Source organism: Dysidea avara, chromosome 10, assembly GCF_963678975.1.
Source record: "Dysidea avara chromosome 10, odDysAvar1.4, whole genome shotgun sequence".
NCBI lineage: Eukaryota > Metazoa > Porifera > Demospongiae > Dictyoceratida > Dysideidae > Dysidea > Dysidea avara.
This window is the reverse complement of record NC_089281.1, coordinates 24,372,375-24,386,566: the sequence shown is the minus strand read 5'-3', so window position 1 is coordinate 24,386,566 and position 14,192 is coordinate 24,372,375. Positions and strand designations below refer to the sequence as shown.

At 38.4% G+C, this 14,192-nt stretch overlaps 1 protein-coding gene across 3 annotated transcripts; it reads right to left on the bottom strand.

Moving 5' to 3' along the window:
* Positions 1–308: 308 nt before the first annotated feature.
* Positions 309–5,918, bottom strand: LOC136236604 (uncharacterized). Of its 3 annotated transcripts, XM_066026823.1 has the most exons (4): positions 5,827–5,905; positions 4,962–5,045; positions 2,680–3,109; positions 309–1,942 (listed from the first exon to the last, which is right to left on the bottom strand). In XM_066026823.1, the coding sequence occupies exons 2-4, from the start codon at positions 5,021–5,023 to the stop codon at positions 407–409; spliced, it is 2,028 nt and encodes a 675-aa protein (XP_065882895.1). In that variant the 5' UTR covers positions 5,024–5,045; positions 5,827–5,905; the 3' UTR covers positions 309–406. The 3 variants fall into 3 exon arrangements, with proteins under 3 accessions (XP_065882895.1, XP_065882896.1, XP_065882897.1); XM_066026824.1 differs by lacking the exon at positions 4,962–5,045 and having other exon boundaries at positions 5,857–5,918; XM_066026825.1 differs by lacking the exon at positions 4,962–5,045 and having other exon boundaries at positions 5,827–5,902.
* Positions 5,919–14,192: the final 8,274 nt, after the last annotated feature.

Genomic DNA, 14,192 nt, shown 5'->3' with positions numbered 1-14,192 from the left:
CCACTCTATTTGAGTATATATCTCAATTATAAAGATATACCCATGTTCTCCCTAAATATGCAAGTTTCCTAATGTACTACCCTGCCCTGTTCCCATTTACTCTGCACATTTCTGCTACCAAACTAAGATAGTTTAGTGTTCCTGCTGCAAACCCATAAGTTAAAATTTCAGAGGGGGGTTTCCAGAACCCCAGGAAACCCCAAATATGCCCCTGAATTTTATACTTATGTTGATACAAACAGCAACTACTGCAAGTGATTACTGGCTTTACATGCTCTACTGGGTATATAGAGCAGCTTAGGATTCTAATGATTATTCTAATCTTAATAAAACACTTACAATGCAGCACTGTCATGAAAAAACGTTTTGTTGCTATGAACTATATTAACTATCCTATCAGGTCAATTTATGGTGCATTGGCATCAATTGAGGAACTGCATGTATCATTTCCGACTTTTCGTCTTTTAGCTGATGGCTCCCTCATACAATAGTCACTGAAAATAAGTTTACAGCTGATTGGCCCAAGTGCTCCCAATCCCGGGTAGCGGTCCTGGTTGTTACGCATTATGTCAACAAAAGAGAAGAGTAAATCATCACAGTCCAAGGTTGAAAGGGTAGTAGCTAGGTTCTGCACAAACTCCTTGCTTCTTTCAACTCCCTCTTCATAGGAATCCTCTGAATGTGATGTGTTGCAGACAGGAGTGAGATCCTTTTCATTAATCAAGTAATCGACAAAAACAGCAGCAAGACTTTGGCACACATCCTTCTGCTCATCACTTAACTCCTTGAAAGTAATATTCTTCAAAAACTGGCCATACTTTTCAACTTTGTTGGATGTGCACCTTTTAAAGATAGCTACCAGTGGAGACTTCAGGATACTCCACCCGTATTTACTCCCAATGATTGAAACCACCATGGGAAAATCAGCATCGTCCACACAGTGGTAGTAATATGATGCTGCAGGGATAATATTCAAACAGTCAACAATGAAGTCTTCATTGTCAAACACTAGCAAAGCCTGTAAAAAACTTAAACAATTCACCATAACAGGTGCATGCCGCAACTCCACAAATATATCTTTGGCAACTGTAATCAAGCCAACATTTTTCCTGTTTTTCTCAACCTCTATCCGAAACAAATCAATCATTTTACCCAAACCAATTACAGCAGTATTTCTCTTAACAGGCCACAGCAACAATGCTGCCCACTGATACCATTTGACTAGTGTACCTTCTTCATCTTCTGTTCCTTCATCATACTTGACATCATCAGGATTAATACTGTCGAAGAAATCATTAGGTACCAAAGAATCTGTTGAAAACATCACTCTGTGTGAAAACCTATCTCCATCTTGTGCCCTGAGGTGCTTAGCATCTAGGTCTTCATCAAATAGCCCATCAACGTAGTCATCATAGCTACGTGCATTATAGTATGCTGTGAAGTGTACCTTGCCTACATAGACATTAAAATCAACTGCAGCTTTTGCCTGGATTAACACATCTGCTACTGTGCTATCAGTGTTTTTAAGTACTTGAAAAGAAAAGCTACGATTTACTTGGCAGTATGGGTGCTTTAGCATGTAGCTCATCATTTCAGGACAATCGCTACAATTAACATCTTCATTCCATGCTTTTATCGAGGACACAATGGTGGAAACTTGTTTACTATAATCAGGAGGTACCGGACATTCTTCAACCCCTGTATATAACAAATTGTAAACAAGGAACAGACAGTGGCCTTTGGTGATTGGCTGGATTTTATGTCCGCAGTCAGCATAGAAGGCTGCATAATACACATTGCCACAAGCATCAGATCCGCCAAAACTGAACTTTGTTTTCTTGCCATTATGACACACAGTTAACACTCCACCCTCATAAACTGATGGCAACTGGATCAACAAAGAACCAAACATGTTGTTTGTCCTTCTTGGATTGTTTAAATGCTATAAAGAACAATAGAAACCTTATCATACATAAATTGTTCAAGTGTAGTGATCATGCTCTTTAATGATCTAGCTACACTTATAACAATCAGCAGAAACAGGCTACTGCAAGCTCATCCCTTAAATGACCTATCATGTGGGCAGAGGTTCACAGCAGTGAGATACTCTAATAAAGCACTCCTCCTAATACAACAGAAATGTACAATATTCTAATAGTGCAGTCATACATGAAAATCAATTAGTTACAGAATCTAAGCAACAAAATTAAGTAGTGAAACAATAGATATATGGACAATGCATGGATATTACATTACAACATAGATACATAAATAAATTATGGGAAAAATAATTATTAAAAAATAAAAATAAATATAATAACATGCAAAGTAGTAGCTATGTTGTTAATACCATAATTAATTTGTTTGTTTGTAATTAATAGCTTGTTTCACTATTATTAATTGCTTGGATCCCTAATTCATTAGATATGTCTGTCTGAAAATCCCTCAGTTTTCAAATATAGTATTGTGCCACAGGATAACTACTTAAAAACCAGGGCATTTATTCTTATAATTCACTCATGAACCAGCTGAAACATCTTGTTTGTCCTCGCAGTAGCTGCCATTGATGTCAGTTTGACAAGACACAAGTTTCATTAGTTGTATTAAGCCTTGTTATACAAATTAAGCTATTGTAACACCCCCTGGCCTTCATTACAGATTATATGTTACAATATTAACCTTACAAAATCCTCCAGGTGTGTATAGAAAAAGTTTATACAGCTCACAAGTAATTGTTATCCTTTCATCACAGCCAAGCTCTGTCTTCAGTCTTGTTAAGAGTGTATGCAGACTCTTCTCCCACTCACGATTATTGATGATAAACTGGGAAGGATTGAGCTGCCATGCACAATGATCAGAGGGATTCACAATCATCTGTCCTCTGTTTGCAGAGGGAGCCCTACAAGCTTTCATCATGATGTTCTTAATATGAACATTACACAATGGCAGACCAAGGATCAAGTCACGTTGAGTAGTCAGTGATAGTGCTGGCAAAGGCATAGAAATGATTCCACCAGAAACATAGCTTCCATCTCTCTCAACTGACTGCAGTGCATCAATAATGAACTGATAATAAGGTTTTGTCATCACTTCCTCAAGAAGAATCAATCTAGATTAAAACAAGATACCAAGTAGTTACATCACTTTGTGTAATTCTTCCATTACAACATTTTAATCAACATAGTTATGGCCTATAAGTTACTTTTCCTGCTCTTTAGCACAAATTCACATAGATGAAGACCAAACAACAGAATAAACTCCAAACTGTCAATTGCTAGCAACTTTACAGTTAATGCATTTTAACACCAGGTATGTGTCCTATTAGCACCACTGAATGGTGCTATCTATATAAACAAGTACAAGGAAATTAGGGATCAAAGAATACAAAAAGTAGTGAAACAAGGGAGGTTGCCTACACATGACCTAATGGAACTAGTTATCATTATTATGACTAGCGAACACGCACATACGGCATTAGAAGAAAGAATGGTGCCAGGCTTATTGTTTTCATCTCAATGCGTGCCCCAACTATCAATTACTGAAGTAAGTCCTCACTAATCCGAGTTGTAGTAACCCAAACACTCGCTAATCCGAACAGTACAAATGACTGTTCTGTTAGAGTATTTTGTAAACAAGTGTATGTTCTATTACAGTAATTGAACTGGTTCTGTATATAATCAATGGGTCACTAATCCAAACAAATTCACTAATCTGAACAGGCTTTTGTCAACTTTACAACAGAGCTGTTCAGATTAGTGAGGATCCACTGTAGTGAAATGGCCATTACATTTCGCTTTCAGCTCTGTTACACTGCATCACAAATGAAGAACACTATGAGAAGAACCTCTGTAATCAATGCAGTCACAATGGAAAACTCGGACGGTACCCGTTACAAATTTAGGGAAGCCATCATGTGGCTCTACTGCGAATCAACATCTTGCACTGTCAGCAAAGATAAATGGGACACAAAGGAGGACACAGGTAAGTCCATAAAACATACATTGTCCATATTGCGGTATGCCAAAAGGCACCTGTTGGGCTGAACTAATGTCGAACAGTAAAAAACATCAAGCCTGTAGCCTGTAGCTGTTATCAAGTTATGCTTGCCTAAAGGTATCAGTCAGGCAGTCACTAGAAATTTCCACTGAATAAATAAAGCATTGTAGCAACCGTTTCAGGTCATACTAAATTATTTTTGGGCTTGAACTGCCAAGGCACCACAAGGGTAGTGTGAGGCTAGTTTCTGGTTAATATCTTTTCGTGAGGAGAAAACATCCATGATCAGTACTACCATACTTTATGATGAAGGAATGAAAAAATTCATGTACTTAAACACTTTTGAGTGACACACAATTTAGTTCAGTAGTGTTTCTAGGATGGAAAAACGGTCATGTCAATATGACAGCTGGCATAGCTATACATGCATATGAAATGATTAAATGTGACTAGGGATGGACAATATACTGATATTTAGTTATTGTGCAATATATATTTAAACCGAATAATTAAATATTTAACATTTATTAATACTGTATACCGAGAATACCGGAAATTACTGGTTTTATCACGTAGTGAGTCTTCCTCAAATCTTTACCGGAGTTACAATCAAGTACTCAATGAAGAAGACTGCTTTGAGCAAGGCTTCCAGTCGAACCAGGATGGGGAGTGGCTAGCTAATTGCCTACAGGATCCTTGCGAAGCATACCTGTGTCTCTGTAAATTAAGGTTCCTGTGGTCCCCTAAAGTATGTACATGTTGAGCTGGATCCTCAAAAACATTCTAACTCACAGATGTAATTACACATGATCTTGAAATTTGGCTCTGCCTGACCTGCTAAACATATTTCAAAAATCTTTTTGTTCAAGTGTCTGACACAATATTTATGGCCAATTAAAATTTTCACCAAACATTTCATATGGGAAGCCATTAAAGTGCAACATCCATTACAGCCCTTTCCTGACCTTTTGATGGAGCCAAACCATACATGGTTGTTGTTGACACCTTTGCTGTCACCACTAATCATCTGGTTGGCTGAAATGTTCACTCTGTTAAGAAAAGAAAAACTTTTAATTTTTAGCTGCTTTTCAGGATCCTGCTCAACTTGTATAGGCTGTGTAAGCACAAGTAGCAGAAGAATCACTCGGAAGTAAATATCACTGTAAAAAATTATAAAATATTGGGAGTCTCGTACACAATTTTAAGATTTTGTGTGGGCAACCTCCTCATGATAACTGAAGCATCTTTCATGTACACATAGGCAGAACCAGGGAACCAAAGCAGTCACAGAGCCATCAAGCAGCAAGGGAGTGTAAGAGAAGCTGGAGAAAGGGGATTGATTGATTTATTGTTTATCCTCACAGTAGTTGGCAGAGCCGTTCTTCCCTACTGGAGCACACATACAACAGAGTACAAAAACATACAGACACAAGAAACTAACTACTCAAACAATAGAAACTAACTATAAACACAATTAATTGCTTTGAGTGTTGAGATAAAAGTCCTTGACAGAGAATACAAAGGAATTGTAATTACAATCAAGAATTCCACCATGTTGTAGCAGAGGAACGGAAATATTTTTTAGTGGTCGATAAATTCAAAAAATTGCTTGTTTGTCTCGATCTGCTTCCAGTTGGGCACTGGAGGGTGAACACTGAAGACAAAGCCTGTACGAGGTGCATACTACGAGCTAAGGAACCTAAGCGAAAATCGTTGACTAAAGTGAAACGGGGACGAATGGTTTAAAAATTGTTCCATAGTAGGCTACGTTATAGATGATAATAATCTATGGCTATGTTGTTAACTACTTAACAACGCAACCTAACGTACACAATTCTGTTAACAACAAATGGAAGTTACTTATCAAAGCTGATTCCTCCAGAAGCGAGATTCTAATAAACGCTCACCACTAATGAAACACGTGATTATTCGCGCGTTTTCATCAAGCAGGTGATTGAGGCATTGAGGTTTTACGTGTCTGTTGTGAGGTTAGGGTTAGGGTGCGGCCGCCCCTTCCTATTTGCGATGGGGTGGCCGCACCAGATAGTCGCGCGCCCTTGACCTGAATCTTTCTGACATTTGGCCTGATGCGTATAATGACTTGGTAATTATTAATCTCAACGTGTTTGGTTAATGTTTTGTAGGAACCACCAAATGGAGAAGCCATGTTATCATTCACTTGTGGAAGCACTGAAGTCAGTGGCTAGGCCAGGATCATAGCTATGCTGGTGGTGGAAAGATTTCTATACCCTTACCAGCAATTTCACTCAACCAGACTCTGTTCTTGGTCTCCCACTCTGTGATTGTCATGTTAAGAAACTTGTTGAGGTAGCAAGTAACACTCCTTTTGGGAGGGTAATGGAGACAGTAGACACTACAATCTGTTGCACATGGCAACTCAGTCCTGCTCAATTTGTAATCAACAATCCTGATTGGGAGGAGATTATGCAAATGGTGTTATCCAAAGTGAAGTGGGAGCTTGGGTGTAGCATAGATAATAGAGTACTTAAAAGGGATAGGAAACGCAATAACGTGACGTCACAAAATACGTACATTTCTATTGGAATTCCGTGTAGTACGTCACGAACATACTCGTTACGCTTGCTGCGCTTGTATCAAAGAGAAACAAATTGTTGTAACGACAGAATTTTGTAACCAACGACGGTGAAACTTCGCTACAGTGAACTCAAGTAAGTAATCGAGGGAAATAGGATGGTACCAACCCTCAAGGAAGTTATACGCAAAATTAAAGGAGATTGAAAGTGAAAAAAACGGCCCAAAAATTACTTTAAACCACTTTACTTTCTTCGTAAATATATTCTATCCTTTTAACTGTGATAAACCTATTCCTTACCATTTAACAGAGGGAACCAGAGGAAATATCGGATCAAAACAGGAACTGTTGCTTGAAGAAACGACTAAGTATCTTCAATTTTTAACCAAAAGTTTAAACCACCTTGCAGTACAACGCAACGGTAAAAGACTGCGTTGGTGACACGCCTAGCTTACCACAAGATTCGAAAGTGGAACCGGCTATAAAAGAAGCGGTATGGACGAGGCATGAAGTTACGATGAGCGAAAGTGTGACAGCGTGTAAGAATCACGGTTAATGCGATACGCTTTGTTACAAAATCTACGGTCTGAATTCTCTCGCCAAAATCTCTCACATAGGCCTAAATACTTACTGTAGTCTGTTGGATTACTATTTACGCTGCTTAGAACACTAATTCTCACAAAACTGTCTTGTCCTTTCAAGTCACGCGTAACGGAAATCAAACCGGAAATCGCTTGCGTTTCCTATCCCTATTACTCCATTATCTATGGTCCTATCAAGTCACGCGTAACGGAAATCAAACCGGAAATCGCTTGCGTTTCCTATCCCTTTACTCTATTATCTATGGGTTTAGTGAAGAGGTAGCTGTTACTTGTGAACTCTAAGCTCTTATTTAGTGAGCCGGGAGGACATTTTAAGGTCTGGTATCAAGAATTATTTTGTATATCAGTATAGTAAAAAATACCATACCCAGCTAATGTTTCCTCTATCTTTACGTCAAAGAAGAATGTCACTTGATTATGAAAATGTAGGGGTATTTAATTGAGGTAGTGAGGTAATTGAGGTATTCGCCTTAAGGTATTTTCTAAGGGTTTAAAGAGGAAGTTTGACAAATTTTAAGCTGAATATTAAAATTTGACTGCATGTTTCCTTCTGGCATTGTGAGTAGTGCAGATACTCTAACGGAGTAGTCACATTTCTGTAATATGCTTGACTAATAGAACAGTCACAAGTACTCTACTGATTACTAATCTTATGGCTGCCCCATTGACAGTGTAACATGTGTAATTACTATCATTTATAGTTATGCAGATGTGGTATGTAATTAAAACAGATTGTGAATGGCCATGTATAATACATGTGGTATACTCATGCATACAATGGCTTTAGTACATGCTTGTGATATTGTTAAACCAGGCACATGCCTGGTTTACTAAAATTGTTTTCATAAAATGTGTGTGTGTGTGTGTGTGTGTGTGTGTGTGTGTGTGTGTGTGTGTGTGTGTGTGTGTGTGTGTGTGCACGTGTGTGTGTGTGCACGTGTGTGTGTGTGCACGTGTGTGTGTGTGCACGTGTGTGTGTGTGCACGTGTGTGTGTGTGCACGTGTGTGTGTGTGCACGTGTGTGTGTGTGCACGTGTGTGTGTGTGCACGTGTGTGTGTGTGCACGTGTGTGTGTGTGCACGTGTGTGTGTGTGCACGTGTGTGTGTGTGCACGTGTGTGTGTGTGTGTGTGTGCACGTGTGTGTGTGTGTGTGTGTGTGTGTGTGTGTGTGTGTGTGTGTGCACGTGTGTGTGTGTGTGTGTGTGTGTGTGTGTGTGTGTGTGTGCACCTATCTACCTATCTATGTTTGTCCGTATGCACCCACGTGAGCAAAGTCGTTAAATGGTAAAAGCAGCGTTTATGTAAGAAATAAAAGCAAAATGAAGGATGTAGTCGCTGTACTAAATTTCCGCACAGGTAAACTTTGCTCTGAGGTGGTTTCTTTTTGGCGGTCTGAAATACGGGTGTGGCGACTCTCCTCAGACTTTGTGAATTACCTACCCTTTGGGTAGGCGTTTGACAATTGAGAAACAACAGTGCTAGCCTTGTAGACTACCAGGAACAGCCTATCCTTTCGAGTTGGGAAGGGGGCGTATCCCTACATATGCGAACGAAAATGAAGAGTAGCTCTGAATCTTTGTCGAGAGAATTTGTGGGAAAAAAACACAATAATGAAACTATAAAACAATTTAGAAGATACTTCTGTGCATAGTCTGTTGTTTAAAAAGTGGTATGTTTAACAAGCACTTTATTGAAGAATTGCAAAAATTTTATGAATTACAGAATTACTATAAATGCACAAACATAAACGTATTGGTTAATTCCAGCTGCATGGCACCTGGTTTTTAGAAGTAGCACAACATCAACTTGTTTTTAACTGTAACTTTTTATATGTGCCTGCGTTATTACTATTACTCAGCCAGAACCATTCTATTTGTCTTTCTCATTCTGTGTTACAAATGGGAGCCTAATTTACACTCACCCAATACTACATAACAGTAGTGCGGCTATGGGGTGTTGTGTTTACAAATCAGATATTACCTTCACAGTGGCAGATCTTAAAAGGTTTTTTTTGAAAATTAGTGTAGGTATGTCTGCAAAAATTTTTAAAAGTTTAGACTTGGCTACTATTGCTGATATTTGCCTGACTACAGTAATAGGGTAACTGTTCTATTAGAGTATCTTGACAGTAAACTGTTGCTGTGGGTTTCATAGCTATATTACATGTATACTACTGAAATACAATGGGTTATTTGCTATGATATATTGTCACCATTGAGCTAAAATGTAAAAGGTTTTATTTTGTCAAAACCACAGAAGCCTGCCACTGCTTTGTGAGTGTATTGAATATATCACCAGTCAAGACAAAGTAATAGAGCAGTCACTAACAATCAACTGATCTTTATTGTGAATTATTATGATACTACTTCAATTTGCCTTTACTGCTGGGCACATGAACAGGGTCAACTATATGCTTTTCAAAGCAAACACATAAAGACCCACAAAAATACCTTCAGATTAACTCACAGGGACATGGGGTCTTAAGATCTTTTAGAAGATCAGATAGTGTGTCATGTGGCCATGGGAAAACCAATGCGTTTGGGTGCATGACAGACAAGTGTGTATTTTACAGGAACCCAAATTCAGGCATAAGTACCTCAGTAATGGCTACACAAAAATAGCCCATTTTTGTTCTGTGAAGCATCCCTCAGGATAGGACATCTTCCATTCCGAATTTGACCTAAATCGGTCCAGCTGTCTTTGATACACACATCCTCAAAGTTTGTTTTATTTTCTATGTATTTTTCTTCTGCCATTAATTTTCTTTTTGCAACACTTACAAAAAATTGCCAGAACTCGTGCAAACTTTATTGGATTCTTTAGCTCAATTGAATATTCCATTATTCGAATATTTGAGAATATTCAAATATTTGAATATCATTTTAGTGTTCGAATATTTGTTTCAAAGGAAATATATAATATCAGTGTGTAGAGTACATAGAGTACATAGAAAGCTTGATCCTACATTAGTAATTAAATCATGAATTGTATTAAAGAGGCATCTTGTACAACAGGATTATTGATATCTTGTCCATAACAATGCTGAAAAAGAATATTCAGTAGTTGTGGATATATTTGAATGGTAAAAACCACTATCCGTTCGAGCCCTAGATTCTTTTCAAATTTGGAGGATATTTTAGCACACTTATCTTCCTATTTGTATACAGATTGTAGAGTGATTTTCCAAAATTGAAAGTGCAATTTTTGTCTACTGACAGAAACAACTTATGAATTGGTATGCAGATAGGCTAACCATTGTAGCATGGACCTTTTGTGATTTGAAAGTACTAAGATTATTAGCTAAGGAGGTACGTATACAGCATAAACCAAACATGTGAAACAAGCATGATTGAGACACTCTAATAGAACAGCCACCAGAAGTAAAAAAAACGTCAGGGATTTTGCTAGAAAATAAATTCAGGGGGGGGGGGGGGGGGGGGGGCAATCAGAAATTGAGGGGGGAGCACTTAAATTAGGCTCAATCCCCCCCCTTCGTCATTAGGCTTAACTTAAATTAGGCTGGTTGAGGCAGAGTTCAGGGGAAAAAAAATCATTTTCAGGGGGGCAAATGCCCCCCTCCCCTCCTAGAAAAATCCCTGGAACGCGTGTGAAAAACATCAAAGGAAATTGTTCAAGGTTGAACCAGGGGCCTCTATCATAGTGATCATGAAGGTTTGGGTTTTTCTGGCCAAAAAAGTAAGCTTCACAATACCATCCTGGTGCCTTGGCAGTATATTGGTTTGATATAACCAAGCCCAAAAGTGCCTGACCCTAAACGCTTCCAATGGATTGTTACAAAATATACTCAGTGGAGTTTTTTTACTGACTATCTGCCTGCCTGCCTTCAGGCAAAGGCTATGGGCTTGATTTTTTCACTGTTTGACGTCACTTCGTCCCGAGATGTGCCTTTTGGCATACTGCAGTACATACAATGCACACATCATGGACTTACCTTTGTCCTCCTTTGTGTCCCATTTCTTTTTGCTAACAGCCCAAGGTGTTGACTCGCAGTGGCACAATGTATGCATTACTTCCCTACATTTGTAAATGCGTATTTTCCGTGGTGACTGGATTGACTGCAGAGGTGGTTTTACTACTTTTCTTCATTTGTAGCACTGTGTAATGGGCTGAACATATATAACTGAAAGTGAAGCGTATTAAATGGCCACTTCACCTTTGAGCCAGTTATTGATAGTTGGGGCATGCATTCAGACAAAAACATTAACTCTGGAACTATATTTTCTTTTGATGTAGTATGTGTGAGTTCACCAGTCATAATAATGTTACAAAAAAAGTAAACAAACAAGTATAACAAAAAATTAGGAATTTTAATTTCGAATTAGGTATCACAGAAAAAAGTAGGGAAACAAGGGAGGTCGCCTACACCTGTAGATATACTAGTGTACATTTAATTCCTAATTCAATCATGGAGGTTGGGATTAGCTGTTCACTAGTATATCTGCAGGTGCAGGTGACCTCCCTTGTTTCCCCGTAATTGAAATTAAAATCTTAATTTCTTATATTCCTACTAGCATTGGTACATGCATTCCACAATAACATGAATCAATGCATTGGGAATGAAGTATTAAAGATCATGTCATAAAGTAGCATGCATGGTGATAGCTTTTGAATGAACCTTAATCCACCATCATGCAAATCTAATAGTTAAAATGATGTGAACATGTGGGTTAACTAAACTGCAGAATTGCATGTAAGCTAACCAATAATTATCAAAGCATGTGCAAAATTATGTGGTCATGCAGGCACTGTAATAACATGGTCAACAAAGACTATTTAAAGTATTAGTCTGCAGTACTATTTGTTGTAGCTATGTAGCTATACTGCAAGCAAAGGTTTGAGCAAAGTTAACTTAGCACACAGGTGCACACTTCCTGGCTAATTGCTTTCATAATTTAGACAAGTAGTTAGCATCACAAAGAATTAGAGTTACAAAGAGTAGGAACTTACTGTAATAAAACACACAGACAAACTGCCCTATACCTATCAAATGTGCTACTGTATACTTTTCCAATAGTCCATATCCTGCGACACAATAACTGGATGCTATGAACTTAAAAAGAAGTTTAGGAAAGTATGCACCAAAAAGGTATATAAAATAGTTTTGTCACTGGTGGGATTCGAACCTACACCCCACACAGCAGTAACCACCACAACTTCAGGGAGGTGCTTTACCAGCTGAGCTGTTTACCATGTGGTTGGCAATGGAATGCAGCTGAAATTTTCTCTACATCGTAGCCTTCAACGTGCTGTAGAGGATGAAGGAATGCATGCAGAAGCTGAAACGTAGCCAGATGGTGAACATTCATTTTGCATATGAATTGTGTTGATATGTGCACAGTAAGCATCAGCTATTTGACATGGAAAATTGCATCACGAAAAGGTGGCACTGAGAAGAAAAAAAGTTGTCAAGGGCAGGAATTGAACCCTGGACCTTTGGGTTAGCAGTTCTATGCACTAACGCTTTGGCTGTTTGTTTGTGGTTTTGACAGGAATGTAGCTCAAGTTTTCCTCTACACCAATGCTCTGTAGATAGAGAGCAAATGAAAGCACATAGCAATTTGTAACAACAAACTTGGAGTTGCCAGATGACAAGCGCTTAATTTCGTTAAAGTCCCATGTCAATACGTGCTTTGGTTATTGAGTTAGCGGCATCATGAGGAAAGAATGGAGACAGATAGACAGCTTTTCAGCTTTATACACCCAAATCCTTTGCAACTCTGCCACTACCGTCAATTGCTCATCTCACTTAATTTCTGCCTTCTAGTTTACTGCACCAGAACATAATTTCGTAGAGCTATCCATGGAAAATCTATGTGCATTGTATGAATGCTCAGGAAAATGTGTGCTCTATTAGAGAAATGTTCAGAAAAAAAAGCTCTTAGAGTTCTACAATTTAAAAAAAAAATAGTCAGGCTACATACCAAACATATACACAAGAGTCTATCCTCTAATAGAGCAGTCGACTTTGCTGTAATTTGTTGTCATGCCTACTGGTTTAACTGCTTATGCAAACTAGTTAAATTTTCTTGCGCGTGTCAGGTAATTATCAACGTACAAACCTTCAGTAGTAGTAATGTAAATCTGTTTAAATAACAATGAGTTATAACATGAAAACCAACTATACATGCATGTACCAAGTGCATTTTGATATCCCTTTATACGATGTTCAGCAACTAGCCACATGTAATATGAAATTACTAGCTACAAATGTCTTTTAAATTCTAGTTCTTCTGTTTACCTGTAGGAAAAAAGATAAACAAAGCAAGGACAAAAGCCACCATAGCTACACAAACACAAAAAACTACCAATATCTAATCCTAAACAGCCCAGCTGTGAAATGACAGTATAATATTATTGCAGCCATTTCTTGGCTGCCACCTTTGATGTCACATCTTTTTCACACTAGCCTATTTTTGGAAGGCTGTACCTTTTTCAAAGCTGGGATGTAGTAACCTGTGTGTCATGGATTCCACCCTTTCCATTCTTAGTGGTAAATGCTGTTTATCTTGTCCCCTTTACGGTCTGCTGCCTCCCCCCCCCCCCCCCCCCCATCCTTCCTACAAAGTATCATAGATCCCACTATTCCCCCAGTCTTTGTACTGCTAGGGATGTATTGTAATTCTTACAATTGAAGTACTGCCAAATGCATGCACACATTTGATAACAGTGATGACAAGTATAGGTGTATCGATGTATGTATTGTACACTATATATGACATGTATACAGTTATAGTCAGTAACGATAGCTGTTGTAGTATTGAAATATGTTCATACTTTAGAATCACAGAGATGCAGAGAAACCCCCCTAACATGTTTGGGGCACTCTGGTAATTCAGTTACCATCAAGTTATGAAGGTGGAGAATTAGCAGTGTGTCACCAAGGGAAGAAATCGTTAACCTTGTTCAATTTTGGTGGTATTGATGCTTGTGGCAATATCTACTTTTCAGCATTTTATGTTGACTGTCAACATGAAGCCAAGCCAGTAACCGAAGGCCATCGTCTCTGTTTAATTTACAA

What these genes read in the sequence shown, in the direction of transcription:
- LOC136236604 (XM_066026823.1), bottom strand. Translation starts at nt 5,023, where the DNA reads ATGATTAGTGGTGACAGCAAAGGTGTCAACAACAACCATGTATGGTTT. An exon ending in TGGTTTGGCTCCATCAAAAG is followed by an intron (nt 3,110 to 4,961) that starts GTCAGGAAAGGG and finishes GTTTTAATCTAG; the next exon opens with ATTGATTCTTCTTGAGGAAG. An exon ending in CACCTGGAGGATTTTGTAAG is followed by an intron (nt 1,943 to 2,679) that starts GTTAATATTGTA and finishes TGTTCTTTATAG; the next exon opens with CATTTAAACAATCCAAGAAG.